This window comes from Poeciliopsis prolifica, unplaced genomic scaffold, assembly GCF_027474105.1.
Source record: "Poeciliopsis prolifica strain line A6 unplaced genomic scaffold, Auburn_PproV2 SCAFFOLD020, whole genome shotgun sequence".
Lineage (NCBI taxonomy): Eukaryota > Metazoa > Chordata > Actinopteri > Cyprinodontiformes > Poeciliidae > Poeciliopsis > Poeciliopsis prolifica.
Genome location: NW_026562395.1, coordinates 8,895,895 through 8,921,554, shown reverse-complemented (window position 1 = coordinate 8,921,554; position 25,660 = coordinate 8,895,895). Strand labels below are relative to the sequence as shown.

Genomic DNA, 25,660 nt, shown 5'->3' with positions numbered 1-25,660 from the left:
TAGTAAATGTTTATGTGAAGCTCAGCATTACTGTAAATATACTGTAAATGTAAAGTCCATACGCTGCATATAAACTGTATATATAGTGTAAATATGTAAATGAGTGATGTTTGTCTGCAGCTGGAGGCGGTGGCAGAGTGTGCATCCCGGCTGCGGGTGCTCAGCATGGCTCTGGATGTGAACCAGGCTCTGCGCTGGGGGGGGGGGCAGCTGCTGCGTGTGCAGGCAGCTGCACTCTGGCTCGACGTCAAGGAAAGCCTCCTGGAGGCATCAGGTCTGGTTCTGTCTGCTAACAACCAGCTAGACTCACCCAAATCTGGTAAGTTGTGCATGTCAATGCGTGGGTGAGTGTGGATGTTGTTGACATTCGTTTGAAACAGAGGCCTTGTCTCTGTCTGCAGTGATGCTCTTAAAGGATTATTTCATTGTATTTTTTTGACATTCTTCCTGTTGTTCCATGACATCACCATGAGGCGGTCTGTAACCCAGAGTGATGTGTCATGTCGCCCTGCCAGGGGTCCTGGAGAAGCTGCAGCTGAGTGTGGAGCAGCTGCAAAGTCACATGACATCTAGAGGGCTGTCAGGGGTCAGCTCCATGTCTGATGGAGAGCCAGAGGAGCCTGGCTCGGTCCACATGGGCCGAGCCAGGCTGCTGCAGCTCAGAACCCAGATCCAGCTCTGGCCTTTGATGGAAGGCCTGTCCGTCCTCAACCAGCTGCTTCTCAGTGCAGATCTGCTGCACTTGGCTCTGTCTCCATGGTAACGTCTTACTTGTCCCACCGCTATAGTGAGACATTGCTGGAAGCCTCTCTGATTGTCCTGTGGATCCCCAGTGACCGTGTTGCTGAGGACGACCTACGCCGCCGGCTGTCCAGACACCTTCGCTTCTGCCTGCAGTCGACGCCGATGAATGTGGGGCAGCTGCAGAGTCTGTGGTTCCTGCTGAGCAGCGACGGGGTCAGTGGGCTGTCTGTACCACCCAGTAGTCACAAACACATGATGGATCATTTCACCTCTCTTCCTACTGGGGCTCAAATCTGGAGTTTTGTTTCTAGCACCTTCATAATTCATTTATTTGTTCTTTTGTTTTCTTTACTTTGGATATCTAAACTGTCTTCCAGTTCCTGTGTTAAATCTTCATCAGAATCTAAAGTCTATTGATCTTTCAGAATGTGTTCTTGAATTATTAAACCATTACCATTATATTACAACAACACAATCATTGATCGAAATAACTTCTGTGACAAATTATCGTCCAGAAAATCTGTTACCATGACGGGCCTAGTGCAGGTCTGTGGTTCTGTGTGGTTCTAAGCATAACTCCTGGTTCTGGTCTGCAGCTGCAGGAGAAGCTGCCCCTGGTGTGGTGTGATCTGCTCTCTGAGGCCCTGGCTGCTCTCTGGAGCTGCAGCGTAACCTCTGACCCCACCCACTGGCTCAGATGGAACCCAGTGGATCCAGAGACCCAGGAGGATCTGACACCGCGGCCCGCAGCAGAGAACATGGTTCTGTCTGATAGTCTCTGACTGGGAGTTTCTGACTGGGAGTGTCAGAGCTCGTGGATAACATGGCTGATGTTGCTTTCAGGGCCCAGCGTTGCTGAATAAAGCGGTGTGGTCCCGGTGCATGCTGGGAGTTCTGAGCAGGGGAGAGGTGCAGGGAGAGGCCCCACTGTCCTGTGGGGTCAGCCTGGGGGAGTGGGAGGAGAGGGTCCAGCAGCTGGAGGTCGTCTCTTCTGTCCTGTGGGAAAACCTGACCTTTCCAGCCACAGCCCATTTCAGGTACAGTCCAAACACACACATGCACACACACTGCGTCACCCTACCCCTGACTGACAGTAGCCATGCCTCCACAGGGGAACGGACCTGAAGCTGCAGGGGGCGGTGCTGCGGCGGCAGCTCCAGAGCATGGCCGACCTGCTGCCCCCCCACCTTCAGGAGGGCTACATGGAGAGCTGTGAGAGCCTGGTGCAGGACGCCGCGCCGCTCACCGCCGCTCAGGAGATCCAGACCCTCCTCAAGAACTTCCTGCCTCCCCAGCTGCTGCCTGAAGGCCTGATGGCAGCCTGCAAAGCCTGTCTGCAGCAGTTTGTCCAGGTCAAAGGTCAGGGCGGCGACTCCCTGGCCCAGTGTGGTGTGTTCTGGGTCAACATGGGCCTGTTGCAGATCCGAGTCTGGACACCGCAGACCATCTTTGACCCGGCAGTGAAGAGGAGCTACAAACTGAACTACGCTCAGCAGGAGGTCTGTCTGGAAACAAAAACATGATGGGGTTGATTTTAAAGAAAAAATTAAATGTAGAACTTTGCACATGGATTCAGAGAAATTATATTTTCTTCTTGAACAATCCAGTTATTTTCTACTGCAGCTCACAGTGTGACCTGCCAGTCCAGTTAGTTTTCCAGTAGTTCTCAGCTGTCAGGCAGAGCAGGTGTGTGAAAAGTGAAATGACTGAATGCTCTGTGTGTGTGCTGTAGCTGGCTCTGCTGCAGGATGAGTGGAAAGCTCGCAGCGCATCGTCTGAGCTGAAGAGCGGAGAGGAGCTGAAGGAGAGCAGCACCACTGACGGCTTCCAGCATCCCAGGATCAGGTCAGAACAGTCAGGAGTCAACCCAGCTTTTCCTTCAGCTCCCAGAAAACTCATCCTGTTCCTGGCAGCTGCTGTACAGGAACAATCTGCTGCTGTTACATGTCACTCATCTGCAGAGTCACTTTTGGCAGCCGACCGATCAGATGTCAGGGGGGCCAGTGCCCTCCTGGACACCCCACAAGCTCAGGTTACCTGTGGATCAGTGGACCTTCTGTCTCATCCACAGACACTGCACATAGAACCAGTGTACAGTGTTAATTTTGCAGCAGATTTTTATTTAAGCTTAATGTTTGGTGTGCGTGTGTGTGCAGATACCTGTGGATCCGCATGCAGCAGGTGAAGGAGCAGATAGCAGAGCTGTCCAGGAAGCAGGCCTTCCGGCCACAGCAGGCCCAGTATGGCCGCCTGTTCCGGGAGCTGCAGCACTACCTGAGCAGCGTGGGCCACATGTCGGCTGTGGAGGAACTGCTGTCTCGGCTCCTGAAGGCCCTCCAGGACCCGTCCTACTTCAGGTCCGGGTCAGCCGTCCGGGCCCTGCTCAGAGAAGAGGCTGGCTGGCAGAACTCTCAGCAGCACTTCTGCCAGAAGCTCATGGACGAGTACCCTCTGTTCCCGGACCTGGTGGGCCCGGTCCGGACCGGCCTGCTCCAGCTGCGGCATGGCATGAGGCTTGTGGCCTCCCAGCTGGCCACCTCTCTGACCCCTGTCCCTGGCCTGTTCAAGCTGATGTCCTGCTTGGTGTCCTTCCCCTCCGTGTCCCCCGGCCTCCCGTCAGACCTGGACCGGGCCCAGTTCCTGTGCTCCAGGACCTGTATAGATGTTGTGTACAACCTGGAGAAGCTTCTGCCCCAGCAGGAGGCAGGTAGCGTGACCCCTCAGCCCCCTGCTCTGCTGCTGAACGCTCTGCTGTATGTCCGCTGCCACAGCTTGTCCACAGGAGAGCTCAGTGAGGAGGCATGCAGCCTCTTCAGACACATCTGCCAGGTCAGACCTCCCGCTCGGCCTCTGCCCGCTCATGTTTCAATAGTGGTGTTGTTGGGTTCCTGCCTGACCACGTGATGCTCCTCAGGCTGTGGTGAATGAGTGGGACAACCAGGAGAAGAGGAAGCAGGAGCAGGAGCAGCTGAAGGCTTCTCTGTACCGCAGCCGCAGCCGTCTGCACGGCTCAGGCCTGACCCAGGACCAGCAGGATGAGACAGACTTCAGGCGCCACTTCCCTCAGTTCAGCAAGGTAGAAATATCCTGCAGCAGCACATCTGCCTGGTCCAGTTTCCACTGCAGCACCACTGGACTCTCTGGCTTTGTTTTACAGTTCTTACTGCTTAGGTTGTCTTTTAATAGCAGTCACTGAAGCATGTAACCTAGCCGATGGCTCGCAGCAGCACGTGCAAAGGCTTAACGGAGAACTTATCAGTTCTCCGTTTATAATGCCCAAGCAGCTATTTTGCACCACCAGCTGACTAACACTAGCAGGCCAGGAGGCTGAAGTGTGTTGTCCAAGGACACAAACCACGAGGGCTTCAGGCATAAATTGCTCGTTTGTACTTTATGGATTTGAGTTGTTATAGGATACAAAGGAAATTCTAAATATTCCATCCTGAATGAGCATTTTTCTCTAAATCTTTTACTATTGTGATTGTCAGTAGTGATTGTGATTTGTTGATCTGGTTTTGTTATCCAGGACTTTGCAGATATTTTGTCTCAGCCCAGCCTGGAAGGCCCGGCTGACACAGAACCAGAACATGAAGGCGATGCAGCTCAGCAGGCAGCTGCTGCAGCCTCTCTGTCTGGACCTGCCATCAACACGCTGGTCCAGGTGCATCAGTGTGTGTGTCTGGGTTACGCCCAATCACTGTGGTACCAGGGCACACCACCAACCAATCACAGTAAAGAACACATCAAAGCCCTGATCTCTTCCCATCAGATTGCTTCCCCTGTGATGACTCACTTCTATCATCTAATTGGTTAGTAACTTCTGTCAGTCTGATATTAATAAAGGTTTACTTTTCAAGTCAGAGTGGAACAGTTAACTTGTATTTCCTGCTCAGATTCGGAGCTGGACCTGCAGCTGGCCGGCTGTGGCCTGCTGCTCTCTGCAATCCTCCAGAACACTGTGTCAGGCTCCGGGGGTTCTGATGAGCTGGCCCTTTCCTCTGATGGGCCCTATGACTTCTACCAGCAGTCTAACATGAGAGAGGCGCGCCTCTGCTTGCCTGTTCTGGAACAACTGAGTGAGGCGGTGAAGACGAGGCTGGAGGAATGGCCGGAGCACCCTGCTCTGGTCCAGGTCAGTCCTACTGCAGAGACACCAGCCATGGACACACGGCTTGTCGGTCATCACTGTTTATTTAGGGCTTCACTAATTATCGCATTAAAATACGAGGTTGGTACGACGATCTTTGTGCAGCAGCTTAGCTCCTGTCAGCTCACTGGGTTAGTTGCTAAAATAATATATTTTGACTCTAATGGTCCTAATAAATCAACAAGTCATTCTATCGGAACAGATAGATAACTATTTCAGCTAAATAGAAAATGCAAAAGTTGGTTAGGTTGCTTAACATCTCTTCTATATCATTCCATTAGCAAGAGCACATATATTATAGTTCTATATTCATTCTTACTGTGTCTGTGCGTAATTATAATTAAATGATACACTTTACAACACTTAAAGCGTAAAGCTTTGACTTGAAACTTTAACAGGTATGTTAATTATCTATCTTTCTGTCATATCCAAATTAAAAGAATTTGGGTTACATGTATTTTTCTCAGCACAGATGTGGCACATGCAATTCAGCCTGATATGCAAAAAGAACCAAACCTCAAAATTAGCAATAAAATAATATGCATGTGCTTTGAGCAAGTTCACTGTTAGTGTCAGAGGTGCTTGGAGGTTTGTTGCAGTTGCTATGTATGAAGTCCATGCATCCTACAAAGGTCTTAAATTCATTTGAAATGTAAGTTGGCCTTAAATACATTCAGCACTCAGTCTTACATTTTTGTCGTAGCAGCCTTATTCAATATCATGTGTAGCAATTTTTTTTTCTCTCATGGTCAGGAAAAAGTTTGAGTCGCACACAGACATCTTCATAGTGAGGCCATTAATGTACATCATATTTTTAATCATACACTATAGTAAGGTGATATCAATGGTTTAGGCTACAAGTAACTAGTTGCTAGTAAGTTCAAAAATACTTTGTTGATTCCAACGGGAAATTAAATGTTGTTGTAACTCATTAGTTCAAAGTCTTCAGGAGTCAGACTTGTTCTGGACGTTCAAAGTGTCCAGAATGAAAAGGAATAGTGACAGTACAGTCAGACAGTACAGCCTGTCATGGATCCAGGTGACTGTTGAGGTCTCCGCCTTCTGGAGTTTCTCACAGAGCAGATCAGGATGGATTGTGTTAAATGCTCTGGAGAAATCAAAAAATACCATCCTCACAGCACTGCCTGCTTTGTCCAGAAGACAGTGGGTTTGTTGAAGCAGGTGTGTGATGACATCATCAACTCTATCTCCATAGTGATTAGCAAACCTCAGGGGTTTTTATATGTCCTTATCTGTTTAGTCAGGTGGGCCAACAGGAGTCTCTCCTGGACCTTCGTGATGTGACAATATGGGTGGCAACAGGTCTATACTTGTTGATGGCTCAGTTTTCTTTGGTACCAGAACCAGGCAGGATGTCTTCCACAACAGTGGAACCTTCTCTTGGAGCAGGTTATGGTTGAAGAGATGTTGCTGAATCCTAAAGAGCTGCTTTGGTCTTCAGGACTCTGGAAATGACACCATCTGGACCTGCAGCTGTGTTCCCAAGCCCTTGCTAACTAGCTCTTTTGTGTCTCTCATGGGTCAATTCAAATTTAACACCAGCTGGCAGGGTGTGAAAACGTGTGAAAATCAAGTCTTGCCACAGACAGATTGTCAAATTGATTCAATCTGAACTTTAATTAGTTAAATAACAGTTAAGACAGTCACAGGTTTCAGCAAGTTGACTTTTCAAGTCCTCTTTAATGGCACCTGGAATGAAACTTAAGGTGAAGATATATATATATATATATATATATATATATATATATATATATATGCGGGGTTCGAATCCAGTCTGGGTCCTTAGGCAAGACCCTTCAAGCTACTGCCTACCTCATACCATGAGAGATACTAAGTTGCATAACATGCCGGCTCAGACGTCGCCGGCCAAACAAGGTCTGCGTCAGGTGTTGGGGAACCAGAGCACCTTGATGACAAATGGGCTACTGGAACAAGACGGAAATGGGCGAGAGATGAAAATGTGGATCTGTTGGAATGCTACTACTCAAGTAACCCTAGTGAGAGAGGTTACATGCAAAGACTGGGGACTATATATATATATATATATATATATATATATATATATATATATATATATATATATATATATATATATAAATTCCCTTCTCACCCACCGCGGGTGGTTCTTATCCTCTGAGCTCGGGTCCTCTACCAGAGGCCTGGGAGCTTGAGGGTCCTGCAGTATCTAGGCTGTGCCAAGGACTGCTGCACATTTCTGGACTGAGATGTCTGATGTTGTTCCTGGGATCTGTTGTAGCCACTGCTCCAGTTTGGGGGTTACTGCCCCGAGGGCCCCGATGACCACAGGCACCACTGTGGTCTTCACCTTCCAGGCCCTCTCCAGTTCCTCCCTGAGGCCCTGGTATTTCTCCAGTTTCTCGTGCTCCTTTTTCCTGATGTTGGAATCACTTGGTATTGCTACATCTACCACAACGGCTTTCCTCTGATGTTTATCCACTACGACAATGTCTGGTTGGTTCGCCATTACCATTTTGTCTGTCTGGATCTGGAAGTCCCACAGGATCTTAGCTCTGGCGTTCTCCACCACCTTAGGTGATGTTCCCCACTTTGATCTCGGGGTTTCCAGTCCATATTCTGCACAGATGTTTCTGCCACTTGGTTATGTCGTTCCATGTACGCTTTCCCTGCCAGTATCTTGCACCCTGCTGTGATGTGCTGGACTGTCTCAGGGGCCTCCTTGCACAACCTACACCTTGGGTCTTGTCTGGTGTGGTAGATCTGGGCCTCTATTGTTCTGGTGTTTAGAGCGATAGAGGCTTAAACACCAGAAGACAAATGGGCTACTGGAACAAGACAGAAATATATATAGGATGGTTGGATCTTGTTGTATTACAGTATAAGCTGTGATGTTTCTGGATGTGTTTGTGGCTCTTGGCAGAAGCTTTGTGTTTCTCACACTGCATAAAGCTCTCTGCAGCCTCAACCCCCATAGCACCAAGTTTTAAAGTTTTTCTCACAGAATGCGCCAAGGCTTGTTTGGGTTTGCAACCAAAGCAAGAGATGAATCTCTGCAGAAGGAAACAGAAGAATGGACACAAAGTTTGCAGTGCAAAGCAGGTGGAGAGCTGCAGCTGTGACTGAGCTCTACCTCACAATCATCTTCTCTACCTGATGGTCTGACACAAACACAAGATGTTTTGTTATGTGAAAATCTTCAAGGGGTATGAATACCTTTGCAGCTCATGGTAACTGAATGTTGGAGAACAGAATATGATGACAGAGTTGCGTCCAGTGCTGAGTGTAACGACTGGTCCTGTGTTGTGCAGCTGAACGTGGTCATGGACAGGATCAGGTCGTTCAGCTTGGCCTGCCCTCTGGCCAAGTTCCTCAACGGTCTGGAGATTCTGCTTGGCAAGGCGCAGGTGAGACACTTTCACCCACACGCTGACGTAGGAGACTATCAAACATTCAGCTGGCTTCTGTTGGTCAAACTGTTTGCCGTCAACCAATCAGGAGTGGGAGAATAACGCCAGCCGCGCCGTGTCCCTGCGGAAGCAACTGGAACCAGTCACCCAGCTGATCATCCAGTGGCGCAAACTGGAGCTGAAGTAAGATAAGAAGGGATCCAGTTGTTCCTGATATGATCTCAGCAGTTTTCTTATTGTTCTTCACCCTGAAGTAGGTTTGAGTTGATTCAGCCCGCTGCTAAATCAATAATCCACTGCCTGGACGGTCTCTGTGTTGCAGCTGCTGGTCGAGCAGCCTGGACAACGCCTTGAAGCGCCACACAGAAAAATCCACCAAACACTGGTTCTCCCTCTTCCAGATGGTGGAGCGTTACCTTCAGGAACAGAGAGAGGAGGCGGACACAGGTAGACCTAACCGCTCAGCCGCCAAGTCATCCTCAGGCTGACCTAGAGTCAGCCTGAGTTTAGGACAGATCTCAGAATGACAGTTCAGTTCCAATGTGTGTTTTTAGTAAATACATGTATTCCTAATAAACATGAGGATTCTGTTTTTTCTTTTTAGACTGGGAATAAAATCTATTTTCTTGGTTGCCTTGGTTAGGTTACTAGATCAGGGGTGGGTAAGACCCAGTCCTGGAGGGTCCTGGAACACTAAGACATCTCTCTGATCCAACACACTTCAAATAGCTGAGTCAGCTCATATGTGGAGTCAAGTTCTCCACAATCCTACCAATGACATCATTGTTTGACTCATTGTTGAAGTAGAGACACATCTAAAGGTTGCAGGCCTCCGGCCCGACAGGCCTGGAGTTGCCCAGCCCTGAACCAGAGAGAGAAGGTTTCAGCTGCTTCTAAAAGACCTTTTACTGTGACTGTCCCCACCAGGAGAGCAGGCAGACAGCCTGTCCCTGTCCTCCGTGTCCTCCACTCTGGAAGCCTTCATGGAAGGCTCCACCCTGGGCGAGTTCCACACCCGTCTGAGAATGCTGCTTAGCTTCCACTGCCACCTCCTGCTGGTGCCCGATCTCCCAGGTCAAGGTCAGTCCTGGGCCCACATACCCAGCTCTCAGGCTGGGAAATATCGAAATAATGAACCTCTTTATGAAATTTGTGGTTTGGTGTGTACAGTTATACAGATCTATAGACCAGGGGAGCATCAATTTGAAATTTTGTCAGGAACTTAATCATGTTGCACTGAAAGTCAGACAGTCCAAATGCAGCCATGTGGTTTCTTATTCACACACACAGTCCTGCATCTTTCCCCTCCCTGCATCCTCTGCTCTGCTCTAAAGAAAGATCGGAAAGATGACCGGAAAGATCCAGTCAGAAAGACCCACACTGTTCTGCAAACTGCCTCTTCTGTTGAAGTAGAAACACATCTCAAGGTGGCCATTGTTTCTAGACCGTCTTCCAGTTTCTATCTGTAGAACTACACAAATCAACATAATTCCTCATAGCATCAGATGAATATTCCTCAAAATGTCTTCTGCAGCTGCAGAAACTGGACAGTGGCTGATAGCTGAACAGAAACGTCAGTATTGCTGTCTGACAGCATTTCTGCTGAAAACATTTTAATACATTTCTGACCAATCACACAACACTTCACACAGAGCTCTGCTGAGAACTTTGGTGTCGAGTTTGACAGGCAGATGCCTTTCTGCAAACAAACTAACACAAATGTAATCACATCTACATCAACTAGAGCTAATTTCAGCTCTCAGGATGAAGTATGTTCACCCTTCAGATTATTCTGATCCGCTTGTGTGTGAACAGAACCAGTGAACCCAGCTGGAGGTTCTGCCCTTGACGGCTTGTTGTTTCCCTTCCAGGGTCTTTGTCCCGGCTTCTGTGGAACCTTCATCAGTACTACAGCCAGTTCTCTGAGTCCGTCCAGGCCAAGATACTTCAGCTCAGGCAGCCCATTGAGAAGGAGCTGAAAGTATGACAGCATTCATTTCCCATCATGCCCCAGCAACTTCTCAAATGCCCACTGATGAGCTCCACTTTCTTTCTCAGGACTTTGTCAAGATTTCCAAGTGGAATGATGTCAGCTACTGGTCCATCAAGCAGTCAGTGGAGAAGACGCAGCGGTATGGTGCATAAGAACCTGGGCTCATCTTTAATCTGATTATGGATTATGGATGATAGATTGTCTGCCAACTCCTCTCTGCGCTCTGCTTTCTCTTAGCACTCTCTTTAAGTTTGTGAAGAGGTTTGAGGATGCTCTGAGTGGACCCAGTCTAGCAGCGCTGGTGGAACAAGGAAGCAGTTCCAGCTGGGACCCAGAGCCCACCGGGGCCGGGGATGCGCCCATCCAGAGGGTTCATCAGGCGCTGAAGAGCGCCATGCCTGGCCAGGGCAGGGAGCTTCAGGTAAACGCCCCAAACACAAGACACCCTCTGTCTGTGACTTCAGCTGTTTGACCTGCCAATCACATGCTTGTTCTCACCGTTTTTACTACAAATGTGTTTTAGAATGAGGAAGTGGAGGAAGGCGCTGGGTCGTTTTCCTTACAGGCCCGTTTGCCTGTTTTGTTCCGGAAGATGAAGAAGATGAGCATCCAGCTGCTGAAGAGAACATCTGTACCTGAATTGGCTGAAGACCTGGACTGTTTTACAGGTAAAATTCCTGTTTCTGCAAAACACAGGTCAGGTTTGACCAAATGTACCAAATGTTAATATCATTTAGATCATGACAAATGGATGGAGTCTAGGTATTATTTCCACTTTATCTGTCTCATGCATAGTGGTCACTGCAGCGGACAGCTATCTAAAAGCCATTTCTTGTTATAAATGCACACTGACCACTGAAGTGGACACCAGTGCATCATACATTACAATATCAACTACTGTCCATCCACTGCAAGTTCAAAAACATTTTTGTTAAATCTAATATGGCAGACAGGCAAAAAATATCCAGTCCCTCCTTCTACTGTAGAAAAACATTGTGACACCAACTAACACCTGAAGACCAATGATACTCATGTGTTTACCAAATAACTTTGTATTTGGAGAAAATTACACCTGATCATCTAGAAAAAAATTCAAAAAAAAAATTTGTGTGAATTTTTTTATAATAATAAATGGTGGCATTTATTATTCCTTAAAAAACAAAAAAAAACTAAAAACAAAATCGTGACATAACGGACCATAATTTGTGCCTGAAAGAGTTATTTGAATTTGTTTGCCTTTTTGCAAATACCATATTTATGTGCTGCTCTTGTTTCACTCTTCAGGTGAGATAATCAGCAACCTACGAGAGCTGCAGAGCCTCAGCGTAGACACAGCAGCAGCCAAAGAAAAGCAGCAGATGGAGGTCAAGCACATCCTTCAGCAGAAGCAGAGAGCGCTGTCTGACCTGTTCAAGATGCTCTCTGAAATAGGTTTGTTTCCTCTTCATTGCTTTCTCTCAGCCTGCTGAGCTTTCTCTCACTTCTGCTAGGTAAGCGCTTGATGCTGTTTCTGTCACGGTTAGGCCTGTCGTACCGCAAAGGGCTGATGTGGAACAGAACCGCTGACCCAGAAAGCACCCTCTGCACGCACCCACTAGAGATGACCACTGCTCTCTCTGCTGTGAAGACCCAGGGCCAGCCTGAGCGTGTGTAAGCACAACTGATGCACAAAGACCCACACTGTGTGCCGAGAGAACACACCCTCACATTCTGAGAGCATTCAACTTTTGTCCAAGTTGCTCATTTCTCCCAAAACCTGATGCTGCAGGTTGTTCACAGAGTTACTGGGAGCCTGGGAAGGATGTCAGAAATACTTCTACCGTTCCTGGGCCAGGAGGACGGCCCTGCAGACCGCTCTCCAGCACGCCTCAAAGGTGAGGCACACATCAAAAGTCTCAGCTTTATCTGCGTTCATGGTCATGTGAGGACATCTGATTAAATCAGCAGATTAAACAGCGTCTCAGATGTTTGGGTGAAGTGGTCAGTCCACAGCTGCACTGCTGTTTCATCAAAAACTATAAACTAATCCAGCTGTTGATGTAGCTGTGGAGGTATGAAGTGTCTGAGAAAGCTGGCAGTAGAGTTTTTGGTGACTGCCAAGGCTGAGCAAGACCTTCCAAGATCCTGTGATCAAGACGACAGAGGAATTGAAGAAAAAACAAGGGAGACATACAGAACTGTGTTAGCTACAGATTGATAAAGTCACACAAGGAAGCTGTGGGGATGAGTGGCGGGCTTCGGTCAGAAGTGAACGTTTGTGAGCAGTAGTGTGGTTTCATACAGAAGGGCTCACTCAGTTCTACTGATGGGCATTTTAAGGAAGCTGATGGAGAGAGCAGAGATGGACAGAGGGAGCTGTTCAGTTTTATACATCTTGACTTGTGAGCAAAATATGACGCCACAAATGTTTTGTGTGTACGTGTGTGTTATACAGCCCCAAAACTGTTCTGCCACTAAACAGAGTTTCAGATGAATCCTGATGAATTCATCGGGTGTTTCTTTGAATACAGAAACACTTCCTGGTGTACTGAACAAAGGTTGTTCATAACCCAAGACTGCTTTAGACTGCTGGACACGCTTTGTTGCTCTGTTAGACCAGCACTGATCTCCTGCTGTTGTCCTGTCTGTGTTGTGCATCTCCATGGTTACAGGAGCTCGGCATTGGGAACATAGAGCGCTGCAGAGGTTTCTCCTCCCACCTGTTCAAGCTGCTGCTCAGACAGAGGCATCGGCTGGCCCAGCTGACCCAACACTGGGTCTCCCTCAGGTGAGGCCTTGCTGAGCTGGACTATCATTGTAAGGAAACAGGAAACACAACTCACCCTCACATTCTGAGAGCATTCAGCTCATCCATGAAAAGATCAAGTAAAGGTGGATAGTATCAACTGCTCCACATGCATAAAAACCTCTCAAGGGATCACAGGACTGACTGACCTCTGAAGGGTCAGGCTGAAGGATCAGGCTGAAGGATCAGGCTGAAGGATCAGGCTGAAGGGTCAGGCTGAAGGGTCAGGCTGAAGGGTCAGGCTGAAGGGTCAGGCTGAAGGATCAGGCTGAAGGGTCAGGCTGAAGGATCAGGCTGAAGGGTCAGGCTGAAGGGTCAGGCTGAAGGGTCAGGCTGAAGGGTCAGGCTGAAGGGTCAGGCTGAAGGGTCAGGCTGAAGGGTCAGGCTGAAGGGTCAGGCTGAAGGGTCAGGCTGAAGGGTCAGGCTGAAGGGTCAGGCTGAAGGATCAGGCTGAAGGATCAGGCTGAAGGGTCAGGCTGAAGGGTCAGGCTGAAGGGTCAGGCTGAAGGGTCAGGCTGAAGGATCAGGCTGAAGGGTCAGGCTGAAGGGTCAGGCTGAAGGATCAGGCTGCTTCTCATCTTGAAACTTTGCTGAACAGGCAGACATCCTCTACATCCTCTCTGCTTTTGCTGGTTATCAATCATGTTCAATTTGATTTCTGTAACTGACTTCACTCTAATACACTGGGTTATGCAGCAGATATTGGGATTAGTTCTGAGTTGATCTGGATCAGGCAGAGTCACATCAACAGAACCTAAAGAAGAGACATCAGCTTTGGCTGTGATTCTAGTTCAGCAAGTAGGGAGGTATGTACCATAGAATATAGTCTGAAAAAATATACAAATACTAAGAACACGACAAGATATGCAAAGAAAAAAAACAACATAAAGTCTAGAATCAGTTCAATTCTAGACCTGAAGTGTGTGCTTGATTGAAGTGGTTCAGATCATCTTCTAATGAATGACAGAACAATCCAAAGAGGAAACAACCACATGATGTACAGCGAGGTCAAGGTTATCCACTAGTCAAGGTCACAGATGTTTCACTCTCACATAACACACACCAAGTACTGTCTGACTGGTTGACTTCATCAGGTTTTCTATTGGCTCCTGCATCATGAACCCTTTTCATTTATACTGCTTATGTTTCTCCACTCTGCTGTCCCCCCCGCCTCACTTCCCCCTTTCCAGGAAGCTAACTGCCAGCCTCCAGGACATGCAGACCCACCTCCAGAGCCATAGTGAGGATGGGGGCTGCTGCCTGCCCCCCCAGGACTCTCTGCAGGACTGGTTCAGAAGAGGCCGGGGGCTGGCAGCTCAGAGTGCCACGCTTCTGCAACAACTGTCCTGGTTGCTCCACTGTTGTCCTGAAGAACCCCAGCAGAGGGAGGAGACGGGCGCCAGCAGCAGGCGCCACACCCTCATGTGCCCTTCCCCCTTGGCAGTGCAGCAGCAGCCCCCCGGCTGCCTGCTGAGGAGGGGAGACCCCGGCTGGACCCAGCTGCAGCAGCAGGTCTCTGCCATGCTGAAGGACAGTCAGAGTGTGAAGGAGCAGCTGGGCTCCTCGGGGTTCATCCTCTGCTCCTGGTACAGCATCATGCAGACATCTTCAGTCCCACCACTCTGACAAAAACTGAACACAGATGTGTTTCCTTTGGTTTGTCCCTCAGGAGCAGCTTTACCACCTGCTGTTCAGCCATGGAGCAGCTGGGGGGCGTGGCAGCCCGGATGAGCAGCATAGCGATCTTGTTTTCCCCGGTAAGCGGGGAGGGTGGTGTCACCACCCAGCCCACCATAACACAGAGTCTGAACTACGTCCGAGGACAGGTGGAGACGGCCATCACTGAGTTTACCAGCTGGAGGAGTCAGCTACTGTCCCCGGGGCCCGAGCCCATCGGTCAGCACCAACACACGCACCTCATGTGCTTTTCCTGTCAGTCACACGTGATGGACTGTTGACAGATAATAATCCTGTCCTCTGGTTCTGTCTGCAGGTCAGCAGTCTGCTTTCTGGAGCGTCTTCTCTGCTGAGCTGGAGGCCAACATCAGCACCCTGCTGCATGCTGTCCAGAGACTGGTGAAGAGGAGGACCACTGAGGACGAAGGACAGACGCAGCAGGACCCAAAGACAGGTGACCATGAAGTCTCTGGTCTCTGATGGACCTGAGCCTGGGACCAGACTGGACCAGAGCGTCCAGGTCGAACCAGGCTCCAGGTCTGAGTCTGGGATTAGCCAGAGCTTTGAGACAAATCAGATCAATGTGTGACGATTATGGAGCTCAGCACTTGGCATTGTAAATGTTGTAATGTTCTAACACTTTAAAGTTGTATTTGAAGTCAGATGAAACACACACACACATAAATCTGTCTTTTTTCTTGTTTGTGGCTCAGGTGGAGCTGAGGAGGAGGAGCAGCCTGTGGAGGACCTGCTGAAGCCTGGTCACCTGACCCGGCTCTTGGAGGCGGAGCTTGAAGCTGAGGTGGAGGCTCTGTCTGTTGGCAGTGTGAGCGTTGCTGTGACAAAGCTGCTGGGCTGTGTGAGGACACACAGAGACTCCTGTCCCCCTTCACAGCTGCAGGTACCCGCTGAGCGCTGCAACAGACAGGAGACAGAAGGACTGATCAGAATCATCTGCTGTCTCTGCTTTCTGGTGCCTATTTGGCTCTGGTACCAGATGGAACATGTCAGCAGGTTCTGCTGGTGTCCTGATCCCTGTGCTTCCTGTGTTCCAGGGGGTGAACCGGGCTTGCAGGGCGCTGGTCCGGTTCCTGCCCGTGCTGGGGGTCTATTCAGACCTGGCCCGCTACTACCTCTCTGTGTCGCTCACAGTCCACAGAAGCACCGGCAAGCTGCTGTCTGTGCTGTCCAGCATCTTCACCCAGCTGGCCCAGAAGGTGCAGTGGGCCCAGTGTGTGTCGGAGCATTCAGCCAGTTGGAAGGGACTTCAGTGGGAGAACTGACCCACTATGTTGGTGTCCCTGCAGGGGTTCTGTCTGCCTCAGGAGCTGATGCCTGGAGGCGATGCGGACGGAGCTACAGAGTTCCATGACTACGAGGGCGGAGGCATCGGAGACGGAGACGGCACCAAGGACGTCAGCGACAAGATCGAGAATGAAGACCAGGTGATGAGAAACCGAGTTCACATGGACAGTATGCTGGTCCATGTGAAGTCATGGATTCATGAACATCAGTCTAACAGACTCTGTTAGAGCGAGTTCAGAGTGACGTCAGCCCACTCAGGCCACCATAACCTTCATACTTTGCAGTTATTTGGACTTGGAATTCAGGTCAGATTTCAGAAAGAATGACTGAGTTGAAGCACCTGTTTACAGATATTTTCCCTCATTTTGAATTTCCTTTCAAGAAAAGAAAGTGAGAGGAAAACAGATCATATCGCACACTGTGTTCATCTGCTTTCACGTCCTTCTGTCCTCTGATCAGTCCCAGGTTGGGACAGAATATTCATTCTTATCCTGGAGGATTCCCTTATTGATCTTTGACCTTAACATAGCTTATTAGTTATGTATCTGGGGGGAAGCCATTTTGTATCTGTTTATGGAAGCGATTTTTGGGAATTTTTCTGTTTTTGTTTTGAGTAGCATTCCAGGTGACTGTGCTGCGCGAGGGCCGGGCCCCCGTCGCGAGGGCCGGGCCCCCGTCGCGAGGGCCGGGCCCCCGTCGCGAGGGCCGGGCCCCCGTCGCGAGGGCCGGGCCCCCGTCGCGAGGGCCGGGCCCCGTCGCGAGGGCCGGGCCCCCGTCGCGAGGGCCGGGCCCCCGTCGCGAGGGCCGGGCCCCCGTCGCGAGGGCCGGGCCCCCGTCGCGAGGGCCCTGCAGGTTCATCTCTGACCCTCCTGTTCCTGCAGGTGGAGGATTCCTTCCAGGAGGGAGCAGAGAAGGAGGAGCAACAGAACCAAGAGAACATCAAGTCAGAGGACAACGGCATCGAAATGTCTGAAGACTTTGATGGACGAATTCATGATGGGGACGAGAATGAAGGTGGTGAGTTGAACCTGGGGACACATGTGTCCTCCAGGACACGTCTCTGGCCGTGGACATGCTGTGATTAACCCGCAGGCCTCTCTATGTGTTAATAGGTACAGACAAGGAGTCTGATGATGAAGAGGAAGAGGAGCTGGATAAAAAGATGGGAGACCTCGGAGAAGGTCAGACAGACACGTTGGATGAGAGAATGTGGGGGGATGATGAAGAAGAGGATGAAGAGGAAGGCAGTGAGAAGGAAGAGGAGTCTGGACAGGGCATGGACCAGGTATCCCAGCGGGTCTCAGGGTGTGTGTGTGTGAGACAGTGGTTCACACACCTTCATGTCCACGTTGTCCTCTGTCCTCCTGCAGGGCGAATCTGAGCTGGTGGCTAAAGAGGACAACCTGGATGCAGCCGACTCCAACAGGGACAAGAAGAGGCAGGACCAGGATGAAGAGCAGCGCCAAGAGGAGACGGACAAGATCCACGAGCAAGGAGACGAGGTGACCTCACATCCCCTGCAGCTGTTCACTTCCTGTCGTCTCCATATCAGAACCGGAGAATCAGTTCGCCTGAAATATGACAAGATAAATCAGTTTGTTGTCTTCAAGGTGGAAGACAACAAAAACTTCAAGTCGGAGGTCTCGTCCTCCGACAAAGCTTATCCTGAGCTTTGTAAAAGCTCAGGATAATGGTGGCGGTCGAAGCTGATGTGTGTGTTCCTCCGGCTTCCAGAGAGAGTTTGATGAGAACGAGGTGGACCCGTACCACGGTCAGCAGGAGCAGAGACCAGAACCAGAGGCCATGGACCTGCCTGATGACCTCAACCTGGACCAGGAGGAAGAGTCTAGAGGAGATGATGATGATGAGGATGGTGATGGTGAGGAAGCTGCTGCTCAACGTCTGAACGTCTCTCCTCATGATCTGATTTTTTCTGACGTTTGACTGGATTTTGAATAATCTAGTCATAAGATTACAACTGGATGTTGATTATTAAAACTAAAGCTATCTGTAATTTTCTTTAGGAATCTAGATCAACAGATCTGTCTTATTTCAAAATCCTCTTGTTTTGTTTCCCATTTATTAGAATCTGAATTTTATTCAGGACTTGACTAGCTGCAAAAAAGTCTTCTAAAATTAACTATTTTAAGTTTTCCTTTTGTTTAATATGTAAAACTAATTCCTAGATGTCCTGTTTGTCCTGTTTCTACAAATAGTGAATGACTTATTGACTGTTTGGACTTTTCAGATGAAAACCCACTAGACATCGATGACAAGGCCATGGAGGTGGAGCTGAAAGAGGAAGAACAGCGAGATGGAGAGGAAGAGGAGTCAGGAGAAACTGAGATGGAGAACCAGGGAGACGATGAACAGAACCAGGAACCCAAATATGAGGAAGAGGATGAGAAAGGACATGAGAAAGAGGCAGCTGATGAAGAGGAAGAAGAGAAGGAGAATAGAGAAGCACAGGAAGAAAAAGATCAGGCTGCTGGAGATGACGGTGGAGAGAAAGCCAAGGTCTGAGTAGAAACACAGTTGATGGTGTGTCAGAACCCAGAGCTGCTAACAGCCTTGTTGTTTGTTGGGGCGTCCAGCAGGAGGATGAAGCTGAGAGTGAGCAGGATGAGCCACCCAGCTCTGCTGAGAGGAAGGAGCACAGTGCAGACGGTCAGACTGGAGAACAGAACATTCAGAGCGACTCCGCTGTGGAGCTGGCCGGCGCCGCTGCAGAAACACATCAGGCTAAAGAGGTAACGTTCCACCCAGCTGCCCCCGACTGGGGCAAATCTCAACCTCGTTTAGCCACTCTGGCATACAACATGAAAACAGTCTGCACTCTGATCAACTGGGCACTCAAAAAATCAGCACACATGTTCATTTATTTAAAATGAAACACATCTCCAGCTGATTGACATTTCTGGCCTCTAAAATTCCTGATCCTCAGGAGGCAGATGGATTCTCTGCCTCAGACATCAATGTCTCTTAATGTTGTGTTAGCAACTGACTGAGAGGAGCACATGCTTAGTTTGTCTATAGGATTCAAGGCAGAAAATTAGTATAAACACCTGAGACCAATTATCAAACGGTTTGTAGCCTGCATGTCACACAACCGAAACATTATCAGGCTGCATCAGGACTGAGGAATTAACAGTTTGAGAAATGTAGAGTGGCCTTAAAGTGACACTAACACGGGCCTGCTTCTTTGTCTTTCCTGTTTGGTTTTTTGTTTCCCCCTCTAGGAGCATGGCAGCGGTGCAGCTGATGCCAGCCAATCAGAAGGCCACCAGTCCAAGCTGACAGCCAGGATGGCCTCTCAGAAGCAGACTCAGAGCCAGACTCAGGTACTTCTCCTTTCATCCCACTCTGCTGCTCTCCACGTTTGTGTTCAGTTGGAACGATGTTCTTCCACTTCCTGTTTCAGAGCTTTAAGAGGAAACCGGGCCAAGCGGATAACGAGCGTTCAACCGGGGATTACAGCGAGCGCGTCAACAAGCGCCTGCGAACGGTAGAGAGCAGCCAGGAGCGCTCTGAGAGCGGGCCGGCAGACAGCCAGCACGACTCAGACCTGTATGAACACATCCGACCCGGGGAGACGGCCTACGACTCCCAGACCTACGGTCAGTGATCACACACAAACACACGCAAACACACCAACACACACACACACAAACACACACACACAAACACACGCAAACACACACACACACACACACACACACACACACACACAAACACACACAAAAAAACACACACACACACACACACACACACACACACACAGCACTCTGGAGCTCAGGAATCCTCTGATTCTTGCTTTCAGATGTCGCCAGTACGGAGCAACAGATGGCAGCAGGACCTCTGAAGGATCAGGATGAAGATGGAAATGATGATGTTGCCATGGAGACAGAGGACCAGGAGGAACAGCTCCAGTCTGCTGATGTAGAGCAGCTGAAGGCGGAGCAGCTGAAGGCGGAGCAGCTGGAGACCTCCAAGTTCTCCCAGAAAGGTTTCCGATTCCTCCTCATGACCCTGAATACTGAGCTGGGTTCTGGCTCAGCCTCATGATGTTGTTGTGCAGGTGTGGAGAGCGGAGAGACTGAGCAACAGAGGCAGGATGAGGAAGATGAGAGGCCGAAGGAGCGACAGCCTCCTGAAGAGGAAGAGCCATCCACCAGGAGCTCTGAATCCACCATTCACACGACTCCTGCTGTCCTGCTGCTGTCTGAGCAGGTGGAGCCCTGACCGCTGCTTCCTGTCCAGAAGCATCAATGCCCCAAAATCGAATAACATCAGACAATACTGTAAGGAGTAGTTATTATTAACTGCAGATGTCTTCCTGTAGAAGACAGAGCGAGACCCAGAGGAGCTGAGGAGGGAGATGGAGGTGCAGCTGGAGGCCTGGCGTCAGCTGGCTCCAGGAACCCAGGAAGAGGTGAGGCACTCTCAGCTGGTTGGACCCAGGATGTTACTAACGATGAGCATCCCGGGGTCAAGGGTTACACATCAAGGGTTACACATCAAGGGTTACACATCATGTACACCTGACATGTACAAACAGGGTGACAAAGCTCCACCCCCGGCCCCCATGTCAAAACTGAATTTGACAGCAAGGTCACCAGTGAGCTGGACTCTGTTAGCCTTTCAGGAAGCAGGAAGTTCAGATTAACTCAAGATTCTGGTGGTTTTACCACAGAGGAGAGTATTATTGAGTCCCAAGGAAAAACTGCTTATTAGATAAGCAACTCCATTCAATGTTAATAATACAAATAATGCAAACATAATAATAAACATATAACATAATAACACAAATTTAACCATAATCAATTCTTCAAGAGGGAATGCAGCAATAGACACATCATATGGTGTGTGTGTCTGCGTGTGCGGATTACGTGTTTTTAACATGTGATCGATTGATTAAAGGAAGTCGTTTTTCAGGAAGCTTTTTACCATCAAACTGACATGTCACAGGCAAACATTAAAATTTCAAACCTGAACTCGGTCCACGCCTCCAGGAAGCAATCGTTTCTCAACATGTGAGCCCAGAGCCTCTGGACCAAACCAAGTGTAGAACAAGGGTTGATTTCTAGCAGCCTAGTTCTGTTCTAATGCAGAACTAGGCTGGCATTAGCGTGACTTCTGAATGGAGGGAAGGCCGTGGTGTTTGCTGCAGCTCAGACTCTCCCTGCTGCTCTGTTGGTTCCAGGAGGCTGCAGCAGCTTCCATGTGGCTCCAGTACCAGGCCCTGACCTCTGCCCTGTCCCAGCAGCTGTGTGAGCAGCTGCGCCTCATCCTGGAGCCCACGCAGGCTGCCAAGCTCCGGTCTGTACACACACTCTGCATGGATGTATCTCCCTACTGGGCCAGAACCCTGAGATGACTGTGTGTTGGTGATGGGTGTGTGTGTTTTCTTGTGGCTGCTCCTCAGAGGGGATTACCGCACAGGGAAGCGGCTGAACATGAGGAAAGTGATCCCTTACATCGCCAGTCAGTTCAGAAAGGACAAGATCTGGCTGCGGAGGACCAAGCCCAGCAAGAGAGAGTACCAGATCTGTCTAGCAGTGGACGACTCCTCCAGCATGGTGGACAACCACTCCAAACAGGTACACCACCCAGACTGCAGACGTGACTTTAACAGAGCTCACAACTTTATGTTGCTGGGTATTCATTAGGAAGGAGGATGAGCTCAAAGTGCCTTCTGTCCCTGAACTCAAAACGGTCCAATCGTATGACAGCAGCATGGAAACACTGTGACTCTCTGTGCTTCCTCTTTGTGATCCAGCTGGCGTTTGAGTCCCTGTCAGTGATCATCAACGCTCTCACTCTGCTGGAGGTCGGCCAGGTGTCTGTGTGCAGGTGACGGCACTAAGATAAACCCGCAGAACTGCAGTCGCTTTATCTGGAGCGAGAAATGAAACGAATGCTTTGGTCCCATGTAAACGTGAAGTGATAACAGTCCTGTCTCCTCCTCCTATGTGTAGTTTTGGGGAGCAGATGCAGCTGCTGCATCCCTTCCAGCAGCAGTTTAACGACGAGTCAGGGGCTCGCATTCTGCGCCTCTGTCAGTTCCAACAGAAGAAGACCAGGATAGCCCAGGTAGAAAGTTCCCCAGTGGCTCTGAGGATTGTTCACAGTCTTGTGTTTTTGCTGCTGGAACAGAGCCTGAGCTGGAGGTCAGCTGGGCTGGAGGTCAGCTGGGCTGGAGGTCAGCTGCTCTGGAGCCCTGTGGACTCTGAGACGGCAGCCTGACTGGTTCTCTGTTCTCTTCTGCAGTTTCTGGAAACGTCTACTAAGATGTTTCTCTCAGCACGACAGCAACTTCCAGGATCTCTGAGCTCAGGTAAACCAGCATCACACTGCTAATAATAATAACAATAATACATTTTATTTCTTGTCACTCAAGGTCACCTTACGTAATGTAACATAAAAACAAACACAAAATTTAAATATATAGTAAAAATGAAGAACCAAACAATATTTAAAAAGATAATGCAATTGCAATCAAAGCTACTTGAAACGGACGGGTTTGAGTTTGGACTTGAAGAGTGGAAAAGCAGAGCAGCTGAACAAAAGAACAGGATCTGAGGGAATCGGGGGTGTAGCCATGTGAAGGATGTCCAAAAGATGGAGGGCAAGGTTGTGAACTGCTTTGACAGTTGGAAGGAGTATTTAATAGTTGATGAGATGGGAATCCAATGGAGCTGTTGTAGAACATCATAACATTATAACATCATATCCATTCAGTAGTAAAAGAGACAGCTGAGAATGGAACAGTTCCTCACTGATGCCTTTCAGGATGAAGGTCTTTAGTTCAAATCGTTCTCATGTTAATCAAAGTATTATAAAGATAAATCATTCACCACAACTGGATCACCTTTAAATGTTCAACCAACTCAGGACAAGACCTGTTCACTAATAATAATATGAGATAATAGCCTGATGAACGCTTTGTGGCAGCTGCTGACTTTAAATGAGACGGTGTGTCAGCATTGTGTTTGAGGACAAAGTGTTGTTCTGCACTGCAGAGTGATGAGCTTCTGTCGGCAGAAATCTTGATTCATACTCTGACTCCTGATGACCCTCAGAGACGGCCCAGCTGCTGCTCATCGTGTCTGACGGCAGGGGATTATTCCTGGAGGGCAAGGAGCGTGTAGTGGCAGCTGTGCAGGCAGCACGCACAGCTAACATCTTTGTGATCTTCGTGGTTCTGGACAACCCCAACACCCGGGTTAGAGCATGACAACCGACCCTTCTGTCCTCTGTAGAATGAATACTAACCCTGTGCTATGCTGCAGGACTCCATCCTGGACATCAAGGTGCCCATCTTCAAAGGGCCAGGAGAGCTGCCAGAGATCCGCTCCTACATGGACGAGTTCCCCTTCCCCTTCTACGTCATCCTGCGGGACGTCAACGCCCTGCCGGAGACGCTGAGCGACGCGCTCAGGCAGTGGTTTGAGCTCATCACAGCTGTTGACCAATAGGCAGGCCAGAAGCAGCAGCCAACTGATGGAACCTGCAGAGCAGGGCCTCTGACCATGTGTGACAGCAGGGTGTCAGTCTGATAATGTTTCATGTTAGAATCTTCAACATCTAACATGAAACATTTTGAGCAAAGATGGAACAACTGTTCTGAAGACGACAGACTAGACTGGGTGAAGCTGCTGTGTGGACGAGACTGTCCATGTCTTCACTGGGTTACAGTATGTGGGGTCGGGGGGTCAGGGGACCTAATCATGTGCCTTGGGGAACACCACCAGGATACTCAAGCTTTGATTTCAACACTTTGTTCAGCTATTGTGTGGAAGGAAAGCCTAATGCTGACAGGACAAATGTGAGACATTTCTGATGTGTACATGAGCAGAAATATTGAAGTTTCATGTTTTACCTGCTAATGTGAATGATGTAAAGATCGGAGGTTCAAAGGTTGTGCCACATTTCTCTCACCCGGCAGAAGAGCACACAACTCTGCTCCATGTTGGTAGATCATTATTTTACTATTATTTTTAATGATCATAATAAAGTTTTATGGAAAGAACATGAATTTGGTTAAACTATAAATTTGTCATCAGAAAAGCTAAAACTATCAATAATTTATTATCAAGAGTAGCAGAAGGCTAGAAAACAAAGCTAACAGTCATTATATGTATACTTGGCTCATTCTGCCAGACAGACTCAATGAATCCCAGCAGACAACAAAACTGTTCAAATACTACAAATAATCTCCAATCTGTTCCATTTCTGCCCAATTGAAATTAACCTATGAACTGAAGGACTGCTTGAACTTAGTGATGGTTTGATAGGCAGATAGAATGTCAATCTAAATTATAAAGTGCCATGGAGTGGAACTAAAGTTCAGCTATTGTAAAGTTTTACTTCACAACAACAGATTATTTCAGGTAACTGGCAAATAAAGAGCAAATGTATAAATTCTTGATGGAATCCCATGGGGTGATGAACAGTACAAAGTGTGAGCTTCAGACTGAAACATTGTGTTCCTCTGATGATTCTAAAATCATTTCTCCCCTGAAAAGAGAGGAGTCATGTTCTCATACATGCTCAATCAATTTTAAGACAAATGCTAGGATGTATTATTTAGACCAATAAACGACACTCATGATAAAAATATAAGTGTAACCAGAGGTAACTAAGGTGAGATCAAGTACATTTTCAGGGCAATTTAATTCACAGGTTATGTGGGTTTTTTGTTTTATCATAAATATTTATCTTGACAATCAGCATCACTATTATTGATATATTCTAGTGTAACAGCTTCCCCTTATGCCCGTCCCATCATACACACAGAGGAGGCCAGTTGGTTAAATTTTCTGTAATAAATGGTCAACACAAATCAGCACAGTGAGCTTCACTACTGGCCCACCAGCTCTCCGCATACACAGTAGAGCGCTGAACAGCTGCCTCACAAACAATCATTACAATCTGGCTTAACAACATATTTTTCTAACAGAGGATCGTATAATGATATTTGATTATTAATACTTCTTTAAAATTAATTTAACACAATCTGGTCTATCTCCTATAAATAAAGAAAAAACAAAAAAATAGACATAGACAGCAGTCAAATTTAACTAAAACTATTTAACAGTAACCTCTAACTGAAACAGGGAACAAACAAACTGACAAGCTGGTAAATACAGCAAACCGACAACATAATAGACAACTGACAAACATAACCAACAACATAAATTACTGATAAATAATATAACATAATTACCTGTAATAAATGGTCAACACAAATTAGCACAGTGGTCCACCAGCTCTCCGCATATTGTAATAAAACTCCACGTCAGTCTTTGAGCACACCCACTATGACTGTTCAGAAAAGAACTGGATTTGGTGACTTACCACAGTAGAGCGCTGAACAGACTGTGTGGAATCAACAGCTTCTCCCCCTATTTATAGGCAACCAGTAGGGGGCGCCAAAAACCATTCATCACATGGTAATTACAAAACATAAATAAGCAAGAATTTCATCTGTATCTATTACCCGTTACACTAGTATATAAAATCAGTTTAACCCATTTTCCAAACACTTACAGTTTCAACATGTAGTGTTCCTTGTTATTGAAATCCCCGTTTAACATGTT

The 25,660-nt window shown here is 48.3% G+C and overlaps 1 protein-coding gene and 1 long non-coding RNA gene across 4 annotated transcripts in view; one reads left to right on the top strand and one right to left on the bottom strand.

The window, feature by feature from the left end:
• mdn1 (midasin AAA ATPase 1) overlaps positions 1-24,092 on the top strand; it is a 52,953-nt gene extending 28,861 nt beyond the window's left edge. The window contains exons 56-102 of one of the 3 annotated variants that reach the window (XM_055044616.1): positions 121-319; positions 516-759; positions 834-957; positions 1,341-1,505; positions 1,588-1,781; positions 1,856-2,243; positions 2,477-2,589; positions 2,901-3,573; positions 3,659-3,820; positions 4,271-4,553; positions 4,638-4,876; positions 8,200-8,295; positions 8,387-8,481; positions 8,621-8,745; positions 9,226-9,378; positions 10,170-10,279; positions 10,357-10,430; positions 10,529-10,712; positions 10,815-10,959; positions 11,576-11,722; positions 11,815-11,941; positions 12,060-12,165; positions 12,943-13,058; positions 14,267-14,662; positions 14,746-14,972; positions 15,070-15,207; positions 15,467-15,654; positions 15,809-15,970; positions 16,061-16,198; positions 16,940-17,072; positions 17,171-17,343; positions 17,429-17,560; positions 17,793-17,937; positions 18,307-18,575; positions 18,653-18,808; positions 19,298-19,399; positions 19,480-19,675; positions 19,879-20,064; positions 20,137-20,288; positions 20,401-20,490; positions 21,262-21,377; positions 21,484-21,658; positions 21,838-21,911; positions 22,037-22,151; positions 22,329-22,395; positions 23,141-23,283; positions 23,351-24,092. In XM_055044616.1, coding sequence (XP_054900591.1) covers positions 121-319; positions 516-759; positions 834-957; positions 1,341-1,505; positions 1,588-1,781; positions 1,856-2,243; positions 2,477-2,589; positions 2,901-3,573; positions 3,659-3,820; positions 4,271-4,553; positions 4,638-4,876; positions 8,200-8,295; positions 8,387-8,481; positions 8,621-8,745; positions 9,226-9,378; positions 10,170-10,279; positions 10,357-10,430; positions 10,529-10,712; positions 10,815-10,959; positions 11,576-11,722; positions 11,815-11,941; positions 12,060-12,165; positions 12,943-13,058; positions 14,267-14,662; positions 14,746-14,972; positions 15,070-15,207; positions 15,467-15,654; positions 15,809-15,970; positions 16,061-16,198; positions 16,940-17,072; positions 17,171-17,343; positions 17,429-17,560; positions 17,793-17,937; positions 18,307-18,575; positions 18,653-18,808; positions 19,298-19,399; positions 19,480-19,675; positions 19,879-20,064; positions 20,137-20,288; positions 20,401-20,490; positions 21,262-21,377; positions 21,484-21,658; positions 21,838-21,911; positions 22,037-22,151; positions 22,329-22,395; positions 23,141-23,283; positions 23,351-23,536 — 8,121 coding nt within the window. In that variant the 3' untranslated portion in view covers positions 23,537-24,092. Of the gene's footprint in view, positions 1-120; positions 320-515; positions 760-833; positions 958-1,340; positions 1,506-1,587; positions 1,782-1,855; positions 2,244-2,476; positions 2,590-2,900; positions 3,574-3,658; positions 3,821-4,270; positions 4,554-4,637; positions 4,877-8,199; positions 8,296-8,386; positions 8,482-8,620; positions 8,746-9,225; positions 9,379-10,169; positions 10,280-10,356; positions 10,431-10,528; positions 10,713-10,814; positions 10,960-11,575; positions 11,723-11,814; positions 11,942-12,059; positions 12,166-12,942; positions 13,059-14,266; positions 14,663-14,745; positions 14,973-15,069; positions 15,208-15,466; positions 15,655-15,808; positions 15,971-16,060; positions 16,199-16,939; positions 17,076-17,170; positions 17,344-17,428; positions 17,561-17,792; positions 17,938-18,306; positions 18,576-18,652; positions 18,809-19,297; positions 19,400-19,479; positions 19,676-19,878; positions 20,065-20,136; positions 20,289-20,400; positions 20,491-21,261; positions 21,378-21,483; positions 21,659-21,837; positions 21,912-22,036; positions 22,152-22,328; positions 22,396-23,140; positions 23,284-23,350 lie in introns of all 3 variants that reach the window. The other 2 variants (XM_055044617.1, XM_055044615.1) reach the window with 2 other exon arrangements.
• Positions 15,435-25,409, bottom strand: LOC129369226 (uncharacterized). Its single transcript, XR_008606931.1, has 3 exons — positions 25,288-25,409; positions 17,395-17,629; positions 15,435-15,668 (listed from the first exon to the last, which is right to left on the bottom strand). It is a non-coding gene; the product is annotated as an uncharacterized LOC129369226 (long non-coding RNA).
• Positions 25,410-25,660: the final 251 nt, after the last annotated feature.